Genomic DNA, 24,241 nt, shown 5'->3' on the forward strand with positions numbered 1-24,241 from the left:
GTATAAAATGGGAAATAAGCAAGTAGAGGCAAATTTAAAGGTCACAGGTTGAGGAGATCCCTGGCAGATTGAACATAGAGCTGAGGCAGAGCACAAGCAAGTGTCTGCTCTAAGGAACTTACATGATAAGCCCTCATCTTCACTAATAGAGGCAGGTGAAGTCCTGCATTTTCTCTGTGAGAATCCATGTAAAATTAGTATCAGTCTCCTGGTACTTTATAGGAAATTTTATAAAACATTAAAGACCAAATTGAGTCCTGTGACCTAGACTCAAAGCAAAGTAAAATCAGTTGAAGCAGACCCACTGATGTTCCAGGTATTGGAATCAGAAGAGAGGTCTTTATGACCACAATTATCAATATGTGAAGGGTTAAAACAGGTATGATAACAAATAAAAAATAGTTATTTCTAGAGAGAATTGGAAATTTGAACTAAATTGAAATATATACAATGAAAAGTGTAACATATTTAGGCTAAAATTCCATATGGATGGAAAGTTACAACAAATGCCAAGGCATGAGACCTCCAAAGCCATATGAAAAGAAAATATAAAACAGGAGAAGAGGACTAGTGAACAAGATTTCCAGCATATGTGCAACTGCAGTATGCTCTTCTGGGCAGGAGGCAGCCCAGGGCTTCATGAGATATAAAAACATTTATCCCCACATGCAGCCCAATCCTGGCTCAGCTTCACCTCTTCCTTTGGTGACCTGGACTCTGCCCTCCTGTGTGGTCTGGTAGGGGTCATTGATCATCAGTGCCTCCTGGAATCCTTTCCTTCATGTATACTCTTCCCCTGGGAGGCTTCTGGGGTGAGCCATGGCTCAGAAATGGCCACTGTCCCCCTAACTTTTTGGAGTCTCCTTTTTTGTGGAACCAGAAGGAGCCCTCTGGAGAGGTAGCGAGGTGTAACAAACATCCTTGTTCCGCTGTGGACTCTGTGTGACTTTGGGCAGGTAAGTCCAATCTCTATCTATATTTCCCTAATTTTTAATAGAAAAATGACTCCATCCCTAATTGTGAGCATGAGGGATAGATACACTAATAAATGTGCTGTAGCTCCAACCAGCTAAACAAGAATCTATAGGCATTAGGACTCAGTCTTTGGATTTATAAATGCTTTCTTGGAGGTTCTAAGATGTAGTATCTAGTCTAGAGTAAATGTTAATGGACCAAGCTCTGGAATGGATCAGCATGCATTTGAATTCTGGCTATTTATATATGTACAGTCTTGAATAGATTTTTAAACTCTCAGAAGCTCTGTTCACTCATCTGAAAGATGGGGCTGAATCACAGTAGGTACTTGGTATACAGTGAGTGTTCCCTAAGCCAGGGAAGGACAGGTATTTTTTTCCACTTAACTGGTGGAATACGTGGTGGTAGCTCCATGCCTGGCCCAGCATTGGCACTTCAAACAGATACCTGTAAGTGAGTAAGTTAAACTCAGATATTTGTTTGGACATAAGTGTGAGGAAGTATTATCAGTTACTAAAAATAAAACTTGTATCTTTTGTATAACGTTAGAAACTACATTTCTCATCCTTCTTTGCAGGTAGTTGTAGTCATGATTATGTTTTGACTAAAAATACTTACATGGAAGCCACATCTCATTGGTCTTCAGCTTTTGGCTTCCATTAAAAAGAAAGTTAATTGGTGCACTACATTATTCATGTAGGATTCATTGTGTCATATGTTATGTACACATAACATAATTTTGTCAATTTAATTTTCTGGTACTTTCCATAGCTTTCTCCTTATTCCTCCAATTTCCTTTTCTACTCTACTTTTCTCCCTTCTGTTTTTATGAGCTCCTTTTATTTTTCTTCTTTTTTCCTCCCTATCTTCCATCTTTGGGAGAAAACATTTGACTGTTGACTTCCTGAGTTTGGTTTTTTTATTTAACATGATACTCTCCATTTCCATTTATTTTCCTGCAGATGACAATATTTTCTTCTTCTTTCTGGCCATGTAAAAATTTATTGTGTACACATGCCACATTTCTTTATGTGTTCACTTTTTGATGAGCTTAGACTTCTTCCATTACTAGGTTATTGTCAATAACAGTGTTATAAAAATGGTTCTGCATGTATTTCTATAATATGTTGACTTGAGATCTTTCAGACAAGTAGGGATGTAGTGCTATTATGGGATAATTCCATTACTAGACTTTTGAGAAAACAGTATAGTGATTTCCATATTAATCATACTAATTCAAAAAGCCAGCCTCTGCAACTTAGGGAGGCCCTAAAAAACTTAGCGAGTCCTGTCTTAAAATAAAAAATTTTAAAAGGGTCTGGGGATGTGGCTCAATGGATAAGTACCACTGGGTTCAAATCCTGACACCGAAAAAGAAAAATACTAAAAAGATCTGGCATATTTATGAGATCCAAGATGGCGGTCTAGAGGGAGGCTGCGTTCCTTGTCACTCCACAACACTGGATTCAAGCAGAGGATATCTGTTTCTCAGTGAGGCAGGTTTGCTGCTTATCGATCCCCTGCTCTTTACCCCATTTGTCTGCTGTGATCACCTGCAATCTGCCATCATATGAACACCTTTTTTGAGAGCAGATGGCTCACTGTCAGGCATCTATCATCCACCATTTGCCTGCCTCTCACCTGTCCATCGCCTGCCTTACCCTATCCATTACCCACCCTTGAGGTTCACCTCCTGATCATCCGACAGCTGCCAGCAGATTGACCGCAGACCGCCAGTGGAGAACCAGCTGCCTGCTGCTGCCTGGAAGTTCACTGTTACAGAACCTACAGGTTTGATTACACATGGCTGCCGCCATTTTGAGACAACAGCCAGGCCCTGTAGGACCCCTGGCTGGACTGACTGAGTCCTGTCTCCAGGATCCCTCAGCCCAACTGATCACTCCCTGCCTCTGGGGCCCTCACATCAACTGACTGCTCCCTGCTGCTGGAACCCCCAGACCAACTGACTGCGCCCTATCACCGGGACCCCAGACCGACTGATTGCACCCGGCCTCCAGGATCCCACAACCACACCAAACACACCGGACCTCCAGGACCCCTGCTGGACCAACTGCTTCCTGTCTCCAGGACCTCCAGCTGACAACATCCACCCCTGAGCTGCACCTCTCCATTTGCCAACACATTTGGAAGCCAGAGCAGACATCTTGGATAATCCTGGAAGCAGTAGCTTCGATCTTTGGGTGGGGCAAATCCCATCCTGCGACTCCTGCTGGAGGCTTGAAGCTCATTGTCAGGTACCTCTTATACATCAGGATATTGAACACTGGGAGGTTTCATTAGTATATGACTATTATACAGTAGATTTTATTTTTTCACCTTCTTTAAAAAAATATTTGTTTTTATTTCTTTATTTTTCTTGCTTTCTTTTCCTTCTGCTTACCTGTTCCCTCAGAGTCACATTCTCCCTTATTTACATGATGTTATTGTCCCCATAGGGGCTATTTGGTCTAGGATTGCATAGTGTCTGGTTTGGACACTGCTAATATTGATCTCCCCTTAAAGAAAGGGTTTTGGAAACCCACGGAGCCACTATAAACTTATAGGGGAAATCTGCAATACCCCAGATCTGCACTGCCAGAGGGGAAGATACATGAACAACATGAAAAAACAAGGGAAGAAAATGATTCAAACAAATCTAGATTCTATAGTAATAGAATCCAATGACAGTATGTTAGAAGAAATGTCAGAAAAGGACTTCAGACTATACATGATTAAGATGATTTGCGAAGCAAAGGATGAGATAAGAGAGCAAATGCAGGCAATGAATGATAATACCAATAAGCTGAAAGAGCAAATGCAGGAAGCAAAAGATCATGTCAACAAAGAGATAGAGATTCTCAAAAAAAAAAAAAAAAAGAAAGAAAAAAAAAAAAAAAACCAAATGGAAATCCTTGAAATGAAGGAGACAATAAACCAAATAAAAAACTCAATGGAAAGCATCACCAATAGACTAGACCACTTGGAAGAGAGAACCTCAGACAATGAAGACAAAATATTTAATCTTGAAAATAAAGTCGCCCAAACAGAGAAGATGGTAAGAAATAATGAACAGAATCTCCAAGAACTATGGGACATCATGAAAAGACAAAATTTAAGAATTATTGGGATTGAGGAAGGCACAGAGATACAAACCAAAGGAATGAACAACCTATTCAATGAAATAATACCAGAAAATTTCCCAAACCTGAAGAATGAAAGGGAAAATCAAACACAAGAGCCTTACAGAACACCAAATGCACAGAATCACAACAGATCCACACCAAGACATATTATAATGAAATGCCTAACATTCAAAATAAAAATAGGATTTTGAAGGCCGCGAGAGAAAAGCATCAGATTAAATATAGGGGGAGACCAATACGGATAGCAGCCGACTTCTCAACCCAGACTCTAAAAGCTAGAAGGGCCTGGACCAACATATTTCAAGCTCTGAAAGAACATGGTTGCCAACCAAGAATCCGATACCCAGCAAAACTAACCTTCAGATTTGAAGATGAAATAAAATCCTTCCATGATAAACAAAAGTTAAAAGAATTTACAAATAGAAAGCCTGCACTACAGAATGTTCTCAACAAAATATTCCATGAGGAGGAAATGAAAAACAACAATGGAGATAAGCAAAGGGAGGAACTACCTTAGAGAAAAACGACCCAAAGGAGAAACCAAGTCAAATTAAAAACCAATAATAAGCCAAATGACTGGGAATACAAATCATTTATCAATAATAACCCTAAACATTAATGGCCTAAACTCATCAAACAAAAGACATAGACTGGCAGAATGGATTAAAAAGAGAGACCCAACAATATGTTGCCTGTAAGAGACTCATCTCATAGAAAAAGACATCCACAGACTAAAGGTGAAAGGATGGGAAAAAAACCTACCATGCACATGGACACAGTAAAAAAGTGGGGGTTTCCATCCTTATTTCAGATAAAGTGGACTTCAAGCCAAAGTTAGTCAGAAGGGATAAAGAAGGACATTTCATACTGCTTAAGGGAACCATAAATTAGGAAGACATAACAATAGTAAATATTTATGCCCCAAACAATGGTGCATCCCTGTACATCAAACAAATCCTTCTCAATTACAAGAATCACATAGACCACAACACAATAATTCTGGGTGACTTTAATGCACCGCTGACACCACTAGATAGATCTTCCAAACAAAATCCAACCAAAGAAACCAATAACACAATAACTCAATAAACACAATAACACAATAAACTCAATAACACAATCAATAACCTAGATTTAAAAGACATATATAGAATATTCCATCCATCAACGAGCAGGTACACTTTCTTCTCAGCAGCACATGGAAACTTCTCGAAGATAGACCATATGTTATGCCACAAAGCAGCCCTTAGAAAATGCAAAAAAATAGAGATTCTACCTTGTGTTCTATCAGATCATTATGGACTGAGAGTACAAATCAATGACAAAGTAAAAAAAGGAAATTACTCCAACACTTGGAGACTAAATAATATGCTATTGAATGAAACATGGATAACAAAAAACATCAGGGATGAGATTAAAAAATTCTTAGAGGTCAATGAGAATGATGATACAACATATCAAAATCTCTGGGACACTATGAAAGGGGTACTAAGAGGAAAATTCATTGCATGGAGCACATTCCAGAAAAGAATGAAAAGTCAAAAAGTAAATGACCTAACATTACAGCTCAAAGCCCTAGAAAAAGAAGAAAAGAATAACAGCAAAAGTAGTAGAAGACAGGAAATAATTTAAATCAGAACTGAAATCAATGAAATTGAAACAAAAGTAACTATTCAAAAAATTGACATAACAAAAAGTTGGCTCTTTGAGAAAGTAAACAAAATAGATAAACCCTTACCCACACTAACAAAGAGAAGGAGAGAGAAGACTCAAATTACTAAAATACATGATGCAAAAGGAAATATCACAACAGACACCACTGAGATACAGAACATAATGAGAAGCTACTTTGAAAATCTGTATTCCAACAAAATAGAAAATAACGAAGACATTGACAAATTTCTAGAGACATATGCTCCTCCAATACTGAACCAGGAGGACATACACGATTTAAACAGATCAATATCAAGCAATGAAATAGAAGAAGCCATTAAAAATCTACCATCCAAGAAAAGCCCAGGACCAGACGGATTCTCAGCCGAGTTCTACAAGACCTTCAAAGAAGAACTCATTCCAATACTTCTCAAAGTATTCCAGGAAATAGAAAAGGAGGGTACCCTACCAAACTCATTCTCTGAAGCTAATATCACCCTCATACCCAAACCAGGAAAAGACACATCAAGGAAAGAAAATTTTAGACCAATATCCTTGATGAATATAGATGCAAAGATCCTTAACAAAATATTGGCAAACTGTATCCAAAAACATATTAAGAAAATTGTGCACCATGATCAAGTGGGGTTCATTCCTGGAATGTGAACTGGGAGACCACTACAGGCATCATCTCTCAGCTGCATGCACAGGGCTGGAGTTCATAACTCACTCCTGGGATAGAAAATTAATGGAGATTAAGCCTCTTGGTTGGGGTAAAGGCATAAGTCTCTCCCAGGACACTGAGAGGAGAAAAAAGACAGTAAGCATTTTGACTTTCCCAAGTCAAGAAGAAGGCATTTTAAGGAAGAACCAGTGGCCAACAGTGACCTCACAGCAGATAGACATAAACACCAATTATTTCCAATCACTGGAATTGGTGAAGTGGGTGTGACTAGTGACATGGGGGAGACAACTCTGGTCAGAGAACAAACTAAGTTTCAGCCAGAGTGTTCTGAGAAGACAGTTAGCAAGACTCATGTGGATTCTGGAAGCAGAGAAGAAACAGAAGAACAGGAGGGGTTGAGGCTTAGCAGGACTGTGAAGATGAATTGGATGAGCAGGGAGGAGGAGAGGCACAAGATTCCTGGCCAGAGGGACAAGCAGGGCTAAGGACAGTGTGGTCCAACTACTAAGACCTATGTACAGTGAACAGCAACAGCTCAATAGCAAGCTGGCATCTGTCCACTCTGAGGGAGATGGGAAGAAGCCACACGGGTGTCTTTGAATTTGGAACTGCAGTGTGATGCATAAATCTGACTGTTGTTTCGGGGCAGAACAGAATGGAAATGAGCAGTTTAAGAGTTGACAGGTTGTGGTTTTGCAGCCTGACACAGGAATGCTTCTTATGGCTATTGAGCATAGAGGCTTGCAGTGGATGCAGGTACATATAGGAAGTGAATTACAGTAGAAGAAGCAGGAGCTAAATAGAAGGGACAGAGCCATCCCTCTTTAGGCTCAGTGCAGAAAAAGTCCCTACTATATATGAGCTGAATTTTCTAAGCTGTTGACACTCTTCTACCTGTACAAGGAATATAAATTGAACTGAACAGCACCATGTCCCTTGCCTTGATGTGCTCCAAAATTGCTTATTATAACACTAAAAACCCTGCTGTGTATAGGGCTCATGCTGTGGGAATTACCTCTCTGAGCCTTGGCACCACTAATAATCTTGCTTCCACATCTTGGTGTTCTGCTCCTCATTTCTCATGACATTTTCATACTTCAGTCTTTATTGTGAGTGGGGAGGCAAAATGACCTTCACAGGAAGCACAGAAGGGCCCACTGGGACTAGTTTCCTCTATACCCACCACCTAATTCCATGCCTGGGACACAGATAGCAAGTACATTCATTTGACTTTAGGGGTTACTGTGCCCTTAATGCAGTCATTCATTACAAGCAACCAGCAATGTCTTATGTTAATTACCAGGGAATATAGGACCTGTCCTACTCCCCAGAATTCCCTATGTCTTGTAGGTCTCTCTTTAGAGAGCAAGGTTTAAGACTCAAGGTTAGTATTCTAGTCAATAAAATAAAATATGTAATTGAGTATTGTGATATCTAATGATTTTGTATTTATTGAATAGCCTCCTAAATGATATGCAGATAAATTCATTTTCACCTTTTTCCATTACATCTGAAGTTCATACCTGTGAGTTAACCACCCTTATTCATCTAGTTAATATGCTTCAGATATTTTCCTCCATTTATATACATATATGCATTTCAGACTGCATCATGCATGAGGAAAGTCACATTTGACGAGAGTTTGAACACAGAATCTAAAATGTTACACGCAGAACTTGACTGAATATAAACATCTGAAAGAGCTTCATTGTGACATAATTCAATTATTCTAAAATTCAGCAGGTAAAGTTGTACAGTTCAACTTGTATATTCACAGATTTTGAAACCATCACATATCAATTTATGAATTAATCCATTATTTCAAAAAACATATCCTTTGTTCATGTTTCTCTAACACTATGCACCGTGAAAATCAGTTGCTCTCAGTTTCTATAGATTTTCCTGTTCTGGCATTACATATAATAAATTATGGGGTCAAATATTCTCAGCAGTACTATCCCAATGTGTGAGAGATTTGAAGATGCAAGGGAGTCAGGGTCTTACCTCTCACATGGGGACACAAAAGAGCAAACACTCAATGGAAATTTAAAGTAATTTCAGAAAATTTTATTCATGAATAACACACAATAAATTAATATGGTGTTTTAATCAAAATTAAATGCAATTACCATCTTGGTTAGTCTAAATCCTACTACTGCAAGAAAACCCAACATTAAAATAGCTGCAGTCTGAGGCTCTGGGTTCAATTCTTAGCAACTCAAAAGTGAAACACACGAAGAAATAATAGCCAGGTGTGGTGGGGTGTGCCTGCTCTGTCAGTGACTGAAAAGATTGAGACAGGAGACCACTGTGGTGATGCACTCCTGTAATTCCAGTCACTTGGTTACTAAGGTAGGAGAATTGCAAGTTCAAAGCCATCTCAACAACTGAGCAAGACCCTAGGCAACTTAGCTGACAGCTTGTCTCTAAATAAAATATAAAAAGAATTGGGGATGTGGCTTAGTGGTTTACCATTCCTCTGACCACTCCCTGGGTGCTGCACCCGGCCCCCCAAATAAACAACCGCAGCATTCCCATAAGACCAGAGATCAGAGACATTATTTGGAATTTAAAGTAATTTTCATTATATCATTTCCATTCATGAACCATATTTACATATATATTTCATAAGTCATTATGACCATATATACAATGATAAATACAAACTTCCACTACTGCAAGAAAATCCTGCCTTAAAGTCGCTGAAGCTGAAGCTCTGGGTTCACGTCACAGCAAGTCAAACACAATAACAAAAGCCAGGTGTGGTGGTGCGTGCCTCTGATCCTGAGGCCAGCCAAGCAAATTCATGAGACCCTGTCTAAAACATTAGAAAGGAGTGGGAATTTGGTTAGTGAAAAGTGCCCTTGGGTTGAGTTCCTAGTATAGCAAAAACCAAAAGCAACAGCCCAAAGTCTGATCTGTTCTCATTAATTCCTGGATTGGCCACATTGGATTGTCACTCAGAGGTGGTTCACTAGGCTCAGAGTCAGGGGGCGGGACCTGAGCATCTGCCCAATCAGAGGCACCTGGGTGAGAACTGCCCAATTCGCAGGCAGCCAGCGAGGAGGGCGGGCTTCTAAAACCTAGTACTGGCCTTTGCCTCGGAGCCGCCATTCTCCAGATCCACATGTGGCCTTTCCTCCTGTGTTCAGCAGCCCCAGGTTTCTGTGTGACACAGGGAAGGAGAGACTCAGAGGGAGAACGAGGGGCAGAGTGAAGACCAGGAAATGGTGAGTGTGCTTCAGGCAGCTGGAGATGGGGCAAAGCCCAAGCCCTTGGGACAGGTGGTGGCTGGAGTGGAAATGGTGGCGGGGCTGCTCCTGCTTCTCTCAGTCTGCCGCCATTGTCTTCCTCTGTGGGGCTCAGCCCTCAGTCCCCACGTCTACATCTCGTGCATCTGGTAACTGGACCCTGTGCATCTTGTCACATGCGTGCACGGTGTTTTCAGCCTCTGCCTGAAGCCCCATGAGGACATCAGGGTGCTAGCAGCCCAGCGTCTCCTGGGGGGTTGAGAGCAGAACACGTGGAGGGTTATTAGAGGAGGATGAGGGTGTCCCTGTGCTGGCAGCCCAGCATCTCCACAGGTGGTGTGCTGAAGACTGAGAGGATGGTGAAAGGAGGACCCCAACTCCATGGTGTTCCTGCATGAAAGGAGCTGTGGTCTCTAGAGGCCTCAGTTCCTCCTTCCTGCTGAGCTAGCTGAATATTCAGGAAGCAGCATCTCAAATCCAGAACCGTGGGCTCCATCCCTCCTATTCCTTGGTCTATGCATGAATTACTAAATTTTCTTTTTTGATCGGTTCTTTTCAGTTGCTCATGATAATTCATTTTGGTATGATTATTGAAGCATGGAATATATCTCTAATTAGGTTCCATTTCTTGTAGATGTTCATGATTGTGAAAATACTATGGTGTATTCCTGAGTATATACAGGAAAATTTTCTAAATTTTCAGCTACAGTTCACATTCCCAATGCCAATTTTCCCTCTCAACATTATCAATTTGTTTCCCAGGCTATGTTTCAATTTGACAAAATATATTGTTACTTCTTCAAATACTGAATGACACATGTTGAAATTTTTGTTTCATGTTTGTGAACAATTTATGTGAGAAGGAAGCAGGGAAGTATCACTTGAGCATTTGAACAAACTGTGTGTGCCTCTCATCCCTCTGTCTTCCAAGGCACAGACACATTATCACAATATTTTGTGTTGAGATTCACCAGTGAAGAATTGACTGTGTAATCCTTGTTATCTCAACCTGTCAAGTCTTTCTAGTCCTGTCCTTCAGAAATGACTGATATAACATGCCCACATCTGCTATGTCCATAACTCCATGGGGTATGTAGTGCATATCAGCCTCTGAGTCTTGTCCTCTTGGAGAGCAGTTTGAATTGTTGGGTGGAGTCTCTCAAGAGAGTAGCTGGATGCCCTAGAGCCTGGAGAAATCTCTTGACATTAAGTGACTCTAAATATTATTCCATTGACCCAGGAGGCTGAGGCAGGAGGATCACAATTCAAAGACAGCTGCAGCAACTTAACCAGGCACTGAGCAACTCAGCAAGACCCTGTCTCCAAATTAAACAGAAAAATGTGCTGGAGATGTGGCTCAGTGGTTAAATGCCCTTGGGGTTATTCCTCTGTATCAAGAAAAAAAATTTTTCTAAAAAACTTTTTTTTTTTAATTTTTGCTACCATGAATAGTGATGCAATGAAAATGGAGTTCAGCTATTTCTTTGACAGAATGATTCCAAGTCTTTTAGATGTATACTCAGAATTATAACTGAATCACATATTTCTGATTCAATTGTTTTTAAAATGATTTTGAAAACTATTTTTGAAAAAAAAGTTACCAAATTTATACTCTCTTCAACAGCTGTACAAAGGTTTCCTTTTATCCATTTTCTTATAATCTAGAGCTTGTTTTATTTTTCATGTGTTTTATAATATCAATTCCTACAGCTCTGTTCAAGCTACAGGAAATCTGTTTCCCTGTTATCTTTAATCTGTAATGCAAGTTTGTTAGATCCCAGGCCTCCAAGAAGCCACTGTATGCTGTAAATAAACAGGAATCTCTGATATATACCTTTTTTTCTGCAACTGCTGTTGGGGATTTTCATCCACCTATGTGCTTGCAAGGCAAGGCCAATTGATTTGATTGCAATCTATGGAGATTTGGATGTGTTCAGTCACATTTACTCCAGAGATTGGAGTTTAAGATTGTAGTCTTTTGAAGGAAAAGTATTAGTTAAGCAGTCAGTTCCTGTATAAATTCTAGGAGTAATTGTTAGACCTGGAGGTATTCCTGGGGTGAGTAGTGGAAGGACAGTAATCAGGAACTGAATTGTCACTCAGGCTATCAGTGGCATACTGTATTTCCCCCAGTTAAATGCATGAATCAAGCTAGATAGAAACTCTGGTCAGCAATAGTAGATGGCAAAATATTCTGTCAAATTTCTTCTAAGGAAAAACTCACACCTTTGACATGTAACTCCTCTTCCCTGATCCCTGTTGATGAACTCCATGGATATACTTGAATACTCATAGAAAATCTGCACATTTTGTGGTTTGATATTGTATATACTAGTTGCTTCTCTTTTTTTTCTGATAAAGGGTCAAAGTTTCAATACTAAAGCTGAGAAGGGGAAAACAAAGATAAAGAATTGTTGAAACTTGCAGAGGAAAATGAAAGTAGCAGCATTTGGCAACAATTCAGAAATCAGGATACATCCAAGTTTCTTTAGAAAATACCCCCAATGACTTAGTTAAACCAAGGTCGATTTCTTGGTCACACTAATTGCTAAGTGTGTGTTGGGAGGAGGCACTTCTTATTGTGTTCACCCAGGCACCCAATGTGAGAGAACTCCACCTTAGCATCACTCTTTCCAACCCGGAGGCATGACATATACTGTATGGAATGATCTAGTCTATCTTGATATTATGGGCAGTGGTGCAGAACATCTGTTCATGGTTTGTTGGTCAAAGTAAGTCTCAGATCACTGTCTTAACCTCTTTTATTTTCTATTATCAAAACCCCTTATTTGGATCTTTGGAGATTTGAACATACTCAGTGAACTTTGACCCACAGCTTGGGAGTTCAGCATGTAGTCCACAGAATGAAAGATGTTAGAGATGAGCTATCCAGTGAATAGAAAACTTTCTTCTTGGATGAATTGGCAGAGTTGCAGTTACTACAGATTAGAGCTTGGAGAGGCAGCTCAGTAAGTGCCACCCACTAAGGCTGAAAGTGAGCCATGTATTTTCCCTTTGAACTCATTGATGTAGGAGAGGATAGAGAGTGGCCCAATTGTCATCTGATGCCCAATTTGACCCTAGATTTTCTTCCACATTTGATGGCAGATATTTTCTCTGTGGTCCAATGTACATAAGTCTATTGACTCATTATTTGCCAAGAGGTACTTGAAACAATATGATTATACTATGTGTTCCTGGAGGAGGAATGGTCAGCAGCACCATATGGTGTTATATTTCCAATGTTATCTCCCTCTACTCTGAGCATAAGCCTTTTATTTTTGTGCTGAAGTTTAAGCCCAGGGCCTTGCACATTCTGTATGCACACTTTCAGTGAACTGTGCCCCAAGCACAAACATCTTTCTTTAGATTTGGTAGTATCATGCCTCCATATTTAATGTTAATCTCAGTGTCATTGGATTTACATAGTCCCTTCTATTTCTATTTAAAATACAAATAGTTTTTATATACCTATGGATTCATTTATGGATTTCTTTGTTTCATGATTGCTTGGTTTATATTATTGCAAATTTATACTTTAATAATACACATTGGTATCAGGAAAGGATAATGACTTTTTTTCTTTAGAATTTGAAATTTCTTGGATAAGCTTATTGCAAGATCTTCCATCTCTGGTTTGATGCTGCCCAGACCCTGTGCAGTTTGAGGGTTGTACCATGTTGTGGGTAGTACTATGATCTTTGTAAGGGTAGATTATGTATCTTCAACTTTTCATGGCTACATCATCACAAAGGGAAGAGAAGCATTTATGAACATAAGTCAAGGAGTGCTAGTAGCAACCAGAAGGTTGAATGATTCCCCCCTGACTTTCTGAAGGCAGTGTGGGTCTGCTAACCCTTTGACATTGGTCTATGGCACTGAAAACATACGTTTGTGTAAAAGAATAAGCTTCTGTTACTTTAAGCTTTGATATTTTGGGTGTTTCCTTTCATTAAAAATAAGAATAAAGGTTTTTCTGCACCTTAGACTATGTGACCAAATTGAATCATGTTAATGTGGTAAATGTCAAAGATAAGCCATAGTTGTCCAGATTGTGAAAACATTTGGTCATCATGAGGGACAGGTGACTCCTTACTGTCAGAAATAGCAACACCTTGGCCAGGCAAATTCTTCAGTGTGAACTCTTAATAAATTGTGATCCTAAACTGCAGTTTCCTCATAATGCCATCCATCACTGTGCATCTCTGTATCTCCACAGTTTATGTAGAGTGACTAAAATGGTCATGAGGCAAGACTCCGGATAGACATAAGTGTTTCCTGTGTGGGAGGATGTGTTTTCCCATAGGACCTCAGTTTGTTCTTTCTCCTCAGGCATCACCTCTTCTGAGTCTTTCACAGTATAAGAAGGGTCTCATATCTAAGATACACTTTCCTCATTCTAGCTCCTCATGGATGTGATAAATTTTCACACTTTAAGTTCCCTCACCACATTTTCAATTGTCTGTTTTCCCTCTCCAGTTCACAGGATTATCAACTATTTTTCCCATGCAACACTGAATCAGACACAGCATATTCCCATTTATCTCCAAGTAATGAATGGTAGTTTAAAAAATATTTATATTCAGGTGATTAATACTCCACATGGGAGTTTAGCAGATAATAATTATCTGACTGTGATGGCAAAAGATTTTGTACCTCTCTTCCTTCAATCTTCTGTAGGCACATTCATATTATCAGTTAGTTTTGGAAACTGTTTCTATTTGAAATTGGACTGTCCTCCAAATAATATGTGTTGGTAACCTAGTCACAAGTGCAGTGAGACTCAGAGATGGGACTTTTAGGCTAATATAGAATCAATAAGGTTCTACATCTTCAGTGGATGAATGTGTCAATATCTGCCTGTCATCCTGGGAGCTAGAACCTACTTAGAGGAAATGGTCACTGGGAGGTGCACTGCACAGATTTACCTTCTTCCAACCTCTTCCTGCCTCTCTCTACTTCCTAGATTCCATGAGCTCAGCAGATTTTCTCCATGTCTTTCTTCCATGATGTTGATGTCTTGGAGACAGCCAAGCATGGATTGAATTCTTTGAAGTTGCAATTCAAAATGAATAAATTCTCTTTTAAATTATTTTTGTCAGGTATTTTTGGTCACATAGATGAAAAGTTAACTAATACTGAAAGAACCTAAAGTAGTTTCCTCACCCACTATCATTCTTTTTTCCAAGCAATAAATATCACAGCTGCCAGGGCATTAAACTTGATGCCCACAGGGGTGATTTCTCTTGGCTTCTGTAGAGCCTTATTGGTGTCTGGTCATCTCTTCTTAGATGACAGTCAGAGGAATGGGGAGATGATTATCAGGAGATAAGGTGGTTGTCTGTGGCTTAGAAGCATTTCCTATTATCCCTTTGATCTACATAGGAAAACTTTTGGGAAATGAATATATAAAGATTTTTTTCCACTTCTTCCTTTTTATGGAGATTTTTGATAGCCTATAAATTGGACACTGGTATTAAAGGGAAAATACAGTATTTATTTTTCCCTCTGATATGTGAAAGAAGGGAAATTAGAACAAACTCTAAGGAAAACTCATACATGTTCTTGTGTTCCAGAATACACAATGTCTTTCAGTAAGTAAAAATAGGTATTGGAGAATACCACAGGTGACACCATGTGTGGACTTGAAGAGTAGGTCTAGTAATTAGTATGTTCATTTCTTGGTTTATAATTCAAGATTTTTCACTTATTTCAAGTTCCATTTTTAATAATTGCAAAATAGATTTTACTTGTAGAGCTTCAAACACTAGAAAATATATCCAAAGAAGAAGGACAGAGCTCGATTTTAGAAAAAATATTGTCCTTACTTTACATTAATCAAAATTTTTCTTCACCATATTCTTTTCCCTGAATGCTGATAATAAGTTTATCACATCTTTTCCAGTTTGGGAGGTGATTTTAAATCAAATTCCAGAGCTGAACTTTGTAAAATCTATCAGAAAAATAAAAAGAAAACAAAATTTTCCTCCATTGTGACTGCATAAAAATCAGTACATTTCCTCAAGTTTGTGTGTCAGATAAGTTGGTGAATTATGGCTTTACCACATCAGATTTTCTCTCCTAAGGTATTGTGACTGTCAATCATATATCCTATTCTCTGGATATTGCAGTTTAATGCTAAATTATTGTTATATTCTGTATGTAAGGTGACCCCCAAAAGCCCATTTTTGAGAAAGTGCAAGAGGGTTAAGAGAAGAAGTGATTGGGTTGTGAGAGTCCTAACTCCCTCAGGTATTTAAGGCCCTGATTGCAATTAACTGTGTTAACTGAAGGGGTTGGTAGGGTGTGGGTGGAGGAGATTGAAATTGGGGTATGACTTCGGGGTATGTATTTTTATTTGGAGAGTGGAGACTCTCTTTTTTTGCTTTCTGATTGCACTGTGAGCTGTTTCCCTCTGCCACACTCTTCCACTGTGATGTTCAGACTCACCTCAATCCCTGAGGAATGGAGCCAGCCTTCTATGGACTAAGACCTCTGAAACCATCAGCCCTTAAATAAACTGTTCTTCCTCTACAATTTTATGGTCAGATCTTCAGCCACAGCAGCAAAATAGGTGACTAGAACAATTATATATATCATAGTGCTTTGCAAATCCTGAGTTGTTCACATAAGATTCATTGTCTACTAAGTAATTATTACTCTGGAGGTATGACGGGTTTCAGCCCTAATGGTCAGAGGTCCTAGGTAGATGGGAGGCTTCAGAAAGGTAGAGTAATAGCACACAGAGACACCAGACATTCGGAGGCTGAATCTGTCTTTATTTTCTCTGCCAGCCTTTTTAATAGATATTTTTCTTTACTGATGATCATATAATTTTATGGTTAGTTTAAAATAAGAAGAACCTTCAAAAGTGCACTGTACACTTCTTCTCAAAGTACACATTCTCTCTGTATGACAGCCTAGACTAAAACAACCTCATCTCCCAGCTAAATTGAGGGCACCATGATCTGCCAGCCTTGAAACTTCAGAACAAACACATCACTAGATTTTCTAAGAAACTATTCCCACCATGAACTCCAGTGTTTAACAGTGAGAAACTTTTACTATTATTAAAGGACAAAGAAATCAACTTATAGTTAATATTTATTCTATTCCAATTTCATATAATAGCAGACTACAATCTTGTTCTGATTCTTAAAGAATTACACTAAACACAGGAAAAGCACCAATTATATTTATGACAAACAAATGTTTTTATTATGTAAATTATCTCTAGAATCAAGTATTGAAACTAAGAAAGCAACAAAGTCTAAACACCACATCCAAGTTCAGAGGAATGCCTCTTTATCCATCTATTATTATACTAAAGCAATCACAGCCTCCTTTTAACTTGAGCACAGCTACAATTGTTTATTTTCATATATTTTATCTATGTACTACTACCAATTTTTTATTATGCACTATTTTGCATCCCAATACAGTAAAACCTTCCCAATGTTTTCCCAATAAGTTTCTAAATAATATATTGAATATTAATATTAAAAAGCAAGCACACATGGAGACATGCCACACCTATGGTGTCCAAGAGGGAGGATGATAAACAGAACAGTGTCAAGTGTTGAGTCCTTTATTCAAACAGACCGTGTCAAGTGTCAGAGTGGCAGGAAATAGATGCAGCCTATGTGTAACAAAATACATATATATTTTCTGAAAAATCTTGATGCTTGTGCTTTTCCTCTTGAGGAATATATTGTAAGCAACCTACACATATTTTTCCTCTTGTACACATAAGCATTGAGTTTCGCAGGCATGGTCATGCACACTGTAATCCCAGCTACTCAGGAGACTAATGCAGGAGAATTAAAGTTTGACCTTAGCCTTCACAATTTAGTGAGACCCAGTCTCAGAATAAAAAACAAAAATATAAGGAGAGGTATCAATGGTAAATCAGTCAATTTCCCCTGGGTTCAATACCTAGTACAAAGGAACATAAGCAAAACCCACTGAACTTGAATATTTTTATTCACATCAGAGTGGGCAGTTTCTCATTCAAACTGTATCAATACAATTGGGTACAGGGAAGACCTGAGCTCCATGACTTCCAGCTAAAACTACTCTTGACAATATTAATTCTGCATATCCAAGAACATGGGAGATCATTTCATCTTATAAGATTTTCTTTATTTCTTACTTTAGTTTTCTGTAGTTCTAATTGTAGAGGTTTTTCACCTCTTTTGTTAGATTGATTACCAAGTATTTTTTTTTTTTGAGGCTATTGTAAATGGGGTAGTTTTCCTAACTTCTCTTTCTGAAGATTTATCACTTATGTATAAAAATGCATTGGATTTATGAGCATTGATCTTGTAACCTACTACTTTACTGAATTCACTTATGTGTTCTAAAAGTTTTCTGGTGGAATTTCTGGGTTCCTCTAAATATATAATCATGTCATCAGCAAACTTGGGTAGGCAGAATTAATATGGCCAAAATGGCCATACTAACAAAAGTGCTATACAGATTCAATGCAATTCCAATTAAAATCCCAATGATGTACCTTACATAAAAAGAGCAAGCAATTATGAAATTTTATCTGGAACAATAAGAAACCCAGAATAGCTAAAGCAATCCTTAGCAGAAAGAGCAAAGCAGGGGGTATCACAATACCAGATCTTCAACTCTACTACAAAGAAATAGTAACAAAAGTGGCATGGTATTGGTACCAAAATAGAAAGGTATATCAGTGGTACAGAATAGAGGACATGGACACAAACCTAAATAAATACAATTTTCTCATACTAGACAAAGGTGCCAAAAATATGCAATGGAGAAATTATAGCCCCTTCAACAAATGGTACTGGGAAAACTGGAAAATCATATGCAACAGAATGAAATTAAACCCCTATCTCTCACCCTGCACAAAACTCAACTCTAAATGGATCAAGGATCTCAGAATCAGACCAAAGACCCTTCATCTTATAGAAGAAAAAGCAGGTCCAGATCTTCAACATGTCATCTTAGGCTCAGACTTCCTCAACAGTACTCCCATAGCCCAAGAAATAAAAGCAAGAATCAACAGCTGGGATAGCTTCAAACTAAATAGCTTTCTCTCAGCAAAAGAAACTATCAGTAATGTGAAGAGAGAGCCTACAGAGTGGGAAAAAATCTTTGCCGCTCATACTTCAGATAGAACACCAATTTCCAGAATATGTAAAGAATTCAAAAACTCTACATGAAGAATATAAATAACCCAATCAACAAATGGGCTAAAGAAATGAACAGACACTTCACAGAAGAAGATGTACAAGCAATCAACAGATATATGAAAAAATGTTCAACATCTCTAGTAATAAGAGAAATGCAAATCAAAACTACCCTAAGATTCCATCTCACCACAATTAGAATGGCGATTATCAAGAACACAAGCAACAATAGATGTTGGAGAGGATGTGGAGAAAAGGTACACTCATACATTGCTGGTGGGGTTGCAAATTAGTGCAGCCACTCTGGAAAGCAGTATATAGATTCCTCAGAAAGCTTGCAATGGAACCACCATTTGACCCAGCTATCCCACTCCTTGGTCTATACCCAAAAGACTTAAAATCAGCATACTACAGAGACACAGCCTCATCAATGTTCATAGCTGCTCAATTCACAATAGCCAGATTGTGGAACCAACCTAGATGCCCTTCAATTGATGAATGGATAAAGAAACTGTGGTATATGTGTACAATGGAATATTACTCAGCCATAAAGAATGATAAAATTATAGCATTTGCAGGCAAATGGATGAAATTGGAGAATATCATGCTAAGTGAGATAAGCCAATCTCAAAAAACCAAAGGATGAGTGATCTTGCTGATAAGCGGCTGATGACACATAATGGGTGGTGGGAGGGGTTAGTGTAAGGGTTAGGGTTAGGGTTAAGGTTAGGGAATGGGGCAAGAATGGAGGAAGTAAGGACTGTATAGAGGGGAAAGAGAAGTGGGAGGGGTGGGGTGGAAGGGGAAAAAATAACAGAATGAATCAAACAATATTACCCTATGTAATTTTATGATTACACAAATGGTATGCCTTTACTCCATGTACAAACAGAGAAACAACATGTATTCCTTTTGTTTACAATAAAAAAAAACTAGTCTTGAGCCTACAAAAGTTGTTCTATGAAGGTCCATGTGTTCTGATACATGTAGAAGCCAATTTTTAAGAGATAGATTTGAATCGTAGGTAATCACTCCTGAGAAAGAAGTCTAGGGAAGAAGAAAGCAGATGTAGCTGGTTTTCAGGTGTGTTCCAGGTCTGGGGCTGCATTTTTCTTCCAAAATAGCATGTATTTTAAATTTGCAAACTTCCTTTCCTACTATTTATTTTTTTTGGTAACATGTCTTAAACTACTTTATTTCCTTTACAAAAGTTAATTTGTAGCCCTTTATTATAGGAGCACCCCCCTCAATTTGCACACTTCATTTTTATTGATGTGATGGATTCATGACCTGTAGTGTTGAACATATTTTCTTTTTGACATTTAAATGTAATAGTACCATAGATTTGCATTTGCTATTGTAGAGTCATTAGATATTGCTAAGGAAGTAAATCGTGCTTATTATTTTTACATTCCATCTGGATACTCCATCAAATTTAAGAATTAACAAAATGCACATTAAAAGAGGATTCCATTCATTGCCTATGGTAATTAAGTTTTGAAAGAGAATAATTAGAAGAGAATCACTCCCCATTGCATTCAGGGAGCCTGAATCTATCTTTTCTTGGTCACTTTTCACCCACATGAGTCTTGGCAAGGCCTGTTTTTTTTGTCTTCCCTGCCTAGAGGAGTCAGGAAGGAACTTCCTCATTTGGCAAATCAGGCCAAATTTATAGCACTGAATCATGGTTCCTATCAGACCAGTCATGGGCTCTGAAGTCTCTGGAAATCCCTATCCATCTACTCCTCAGCTGATATCTCAAGGAAACCCCCTCCCCTACCATACCACAACTGCCCAGTCTCACTAGAGGAAGATTTCCAAAGTTCTTAGCCAGCAAGATGTCCTGCAGCTTTGTGCATGTCCAAAGTCTTTCAGGGATGGAGATGAATGAGCTCACCTCAGAAACAAGATGGATCCTGTCTGTCATGCTGTCCTGAACAAAACTGGGCTACTTTGTCCACCACTCTCCCAAATTTCCCACCATGTGCTTAATGGGGCTGTGTCAGTCCTATGTGAGAGACAGGTTAGGGAAGTCCTTGTCTTTCTGCTTCTACTCACTCAGGCATAAGGAGGTTTGGACTGCTGTCCCTTGTGTGGGCTTTGCAGACTGTCATGGCCATAGGAGTTTATTGCTCTCCAGGCTTGTCCTGCCACCTGGGCCTCTGGCTCCTCTGAACTTTCCAGCACCCTGTGCCATGCCCTCACTTGGTGCCAGTACCTCTTTGCCTCTGTCCATCTTCCTTGGAGGAGCACTGTCCAAGTGTGACATGGAAAGATTTCCAACACTGCTACTGGGTCAACCCATCACTTCCTTTACTATGACAAGCATGATGTGTACCATACTAACCTAGACAATCAGTCTGAGAGGACTGGGAGAAAAAGTTGACATAGTGAGCACGGAACAGTTTCCAGCTGGAAACCCATGCTCTAAGAGTCCACCTTTCTTCATCTTTCCTATCAACATCTGTAGACTTGACCCTTACATCTCCCATGGGGGTAAAATTCTTTGAGCCCAATTCAGTGATCTTTCCCTCAGTTTTACATGCTCATAATGGATGACATTAATCTTGAATCTTTTGGCATCCCTTTCATTAAATCAGAATTGTTTTCTCATAGTTCATATTAGAAAGATGTTTATTATACTAAAGCAAACCAGGAAAAGAAGACACTCAATAGAATATTAAAGTGTCTATTCAACTACCCTTTAGCACTTCTATAGCATGAAACACAGATCAAACATCAAGTAAAACTTTTATCAGAAGAAGGTTGTCATTATGCTCTACTTTTAATTTCATTTTGCTTCCTTGTGGCCACTCATATCGAAATCATGATGCTGTCCTTTTGTGTGCATTGACACTTTACATAAAATCTATCTGCCAGATTTTTCCCAATAATGATAATGAATTTGACTTTATTAAGTATCTCCTTAGAATTTTTTTAAATGCTCTATGTAAACCACCATGTTTTATACAGAAAATTTTTTTTTAATTTTTCTTTACTTGTGACTTGCTTTGGAGAAAAAAAAAAACTCTCATGTTTGTTTACTACACGTTGGCTTTGTAACTGGAGGCTTGAAGGAAACCATAGCTTTGTATGTTTTCATTTTATTCTACCTCAAGGTCAAAGGCATACACATTCAAATCTCCTTACATTTTCAGTAAAAGAAACAGCTTAATGAAGCCTATTTCTCAGTACATTAATATTCTAAAGTATAGGTCATAGATGATAAGTGAAAACTATAAAAAAAGACTCAGAAATTCTCACTTTTTTATTCTTTTCTTCAATGTTATATCTCAGTAGTGTCTTCAACAAAGCATCAATCCCAAGTTGAATTATAATTTTAAAAAACTGAATATTTTTATTTTTATTTACATGAAAGGTTGTCTTGTTTTAGTGCATAAAAATTTGCTCTTTTCCCATATGTACTAAAATGTAAAATTTAATCAATTTGATTTTGTTGCCTCCTTAATATGTTTGCATTACTCTCCTCAGTTATAACTGTCAATAACTTCTATGAAAATTCTTTTAATTTCAGACCTTATTTTGATATTTATGTACCTTTTTATGAATTGTAGGCAAGGTCAACTTGCAAAAAAAACAGGAAAAGCATTAATTGGATGTTTGACAATATGTCCTCAAAGATTACAAAAAAAAAAAAAAAAAAAACTATAACCGCTGTCAATAGATTGTTTTGGGTGTATGCATTAAGATATGACAAATTAAAAGAAAAAAGTTATGACAAATTCTTGGAGTGACAGGTGTATATTTGAAATGATATAAAAGGATTCTTGTTGCTATTTGATATTGTAGCAAAATGTACAAACTGCTTAAAATATTTGAATTCAGATTCATGAATGAACTCTTCTTTAGTGTTCTACCTCATTGTTATTCTTGGACTAGTGCAACTGACATCAATAGAGAGCTTGCTACATACTCAGAAACCTAGATCCTGTCCCAGGACTAGTGACTCCATCTATGCATTAGCAACACATCCAATCCATGTTTGTGCTCATTACAATTTGGGAAGCAATCATCTAACTCAGTATAATTTTCTCATCTCAGAAATACACAAAATATACAAATATATTCTTTTATTTTAATTTTACATTTTAGTTCACAAAAGTATAGATATACACTTCTTTTGGACTTCTATCTTCCTCTTTCCTCAGAGTTACATAATACATTAGACAAACAAGCTTTGTTAAAATATCTTATTGAATCATTGAGGTTCCTCACCTTTTTCAGAACCAGTTCTCTTAACACTCATTGGGTTAAGTTAAAACCTCTGTGAATGATAATATGGTCAAAGTGTCATTTATATGTTTATTCTTATTTTAGAAACCATTGACATTCATGGATGTGGCTATTGGTTTCTCTCAAGAGGAATGGGAATACCTGGACCTGGCTCAGCAGAAATTATACAGAGATGTGATGTTGGAGAACTACAGAAACCTGGTCTTTCTGGGTGAGTGAGCTTCCCTTCAGAATCTTGATTCACTAACAGTATTAAATGTCCTTCCTTTGTAGAGTATCTCTTGGTAGGTCCGTGTACACAAATCAGTTTCAGATACATACTTTCATGGGAATATATTGGAAAATTATTGATATGGACAGTAAAATATTAATTATTTCTTTTTATGTTTAACCTCATTCTTTCTTGATATGATGTACATCCCTCACTTCAGATTTGTAAAAGAAATTTTACATCATAATATATTGTGACATACCCCTTAAGTCCAATGTATTTTCTTATCTTTGATTCATTCCCTTTACAGTTGATAGTTGGAAATTGTGCTCTGGTTTTCAAGAGTGAATTTTTTTTTTATATATATAATTTAATGAGTCTGTCAGGAAACAATATTTGGGGAAATAATTTTCCGGAATCTGGTCTTACTCTAATGAACACAGTACTAGGACATAGACATCAGTAATTACACAGAGAATTCCCAACAGTCAATCCATTTTCCTGTATATAGTCCTCACTGTCTCCAAGCCATTCCTAGTCACCTATATGGACCAAAGGAAAGATCCATGGAATCTAAAGAGACAAGAGACAGTAGCTGTTTTAAATAGGTTTTTATTGTTTTCTGCTGCTGTGACCAAAAGATCTGAAAAGATCATTTTAAGGACAAAAAGATTACTTGTAGCTCAATGGTTTCAAAGGTCCTTCTCCATAAATAGCCAGCTCCATTTCTTGGGGCTTCACAGGAGGCTGAACATCATGCTGAAAGGGTTTGGTGGAGGAACGTGGTTCACATGATGATTGCATGCTGAGAGGTACAGAGTCCAGAGACCAGATAAAGAGACAAAATATGTACCCTAGAGGTGTGCCTCCAATGACCCACCTCCTCCATTCAACCCTACAAGACCACA

At 38.2% G+C, this 24,241-nt stretch overlaps 1 protein-coding gene across 10 annotated transcripts in view; it reads left to right on the plus strand.

Moving 5' to 3' along the window:
• LOC306637981 (uncharacterized protein) overlaps nt 1–24,241 on the plus strand; it is a 108,321-nt gene that overhangs the window by 55,454 nt on the left and 28,626 nt on the right. For 3 of the 10 annotated variants that reach the window (XR_013757330.1, XM_079100983.1, XM_079100990.1), the window contains exons 1-2: nt 9,535–9,686; nt 23,207–23,333. The exons of 1 other annotated variant lie outside the window; for it this stretch is intronic. Coding sequence is in view for 7 of the 9 variants with exons in the window: in XM_079100983.1 (XP_078957109.1) it covers nt 9,684–9,686; nt 23,207–23,333 (130 nt within the window). In the remaining 2 variants the exon portion in view is untranslated. Of the gene's footprint in view, nt 1–9,534; nt 9,687–10,266; nt 10,376–10,638; nt 10,797–23,206; nt 23,334–24,241 lie in introns of those variants that run through there. 6 more of the 10 variants (XM_079100984.1, XM_079100986.1, XM_079100987.1 and 3 more) reach the window with 5 other exon arrangements.

Source organism: Sciurus vulgaris, assembly GCF_902686455.1.
Source record: "Sciurus vulgaris genome assembly, chromosome: 10".
Classification (NCBI taxonomy): Eukaryota; Metazoa; Chordata; class Mammalia; order Rodentia; family Sciuridae; genus Sciurus; species Sciurus vulgaris.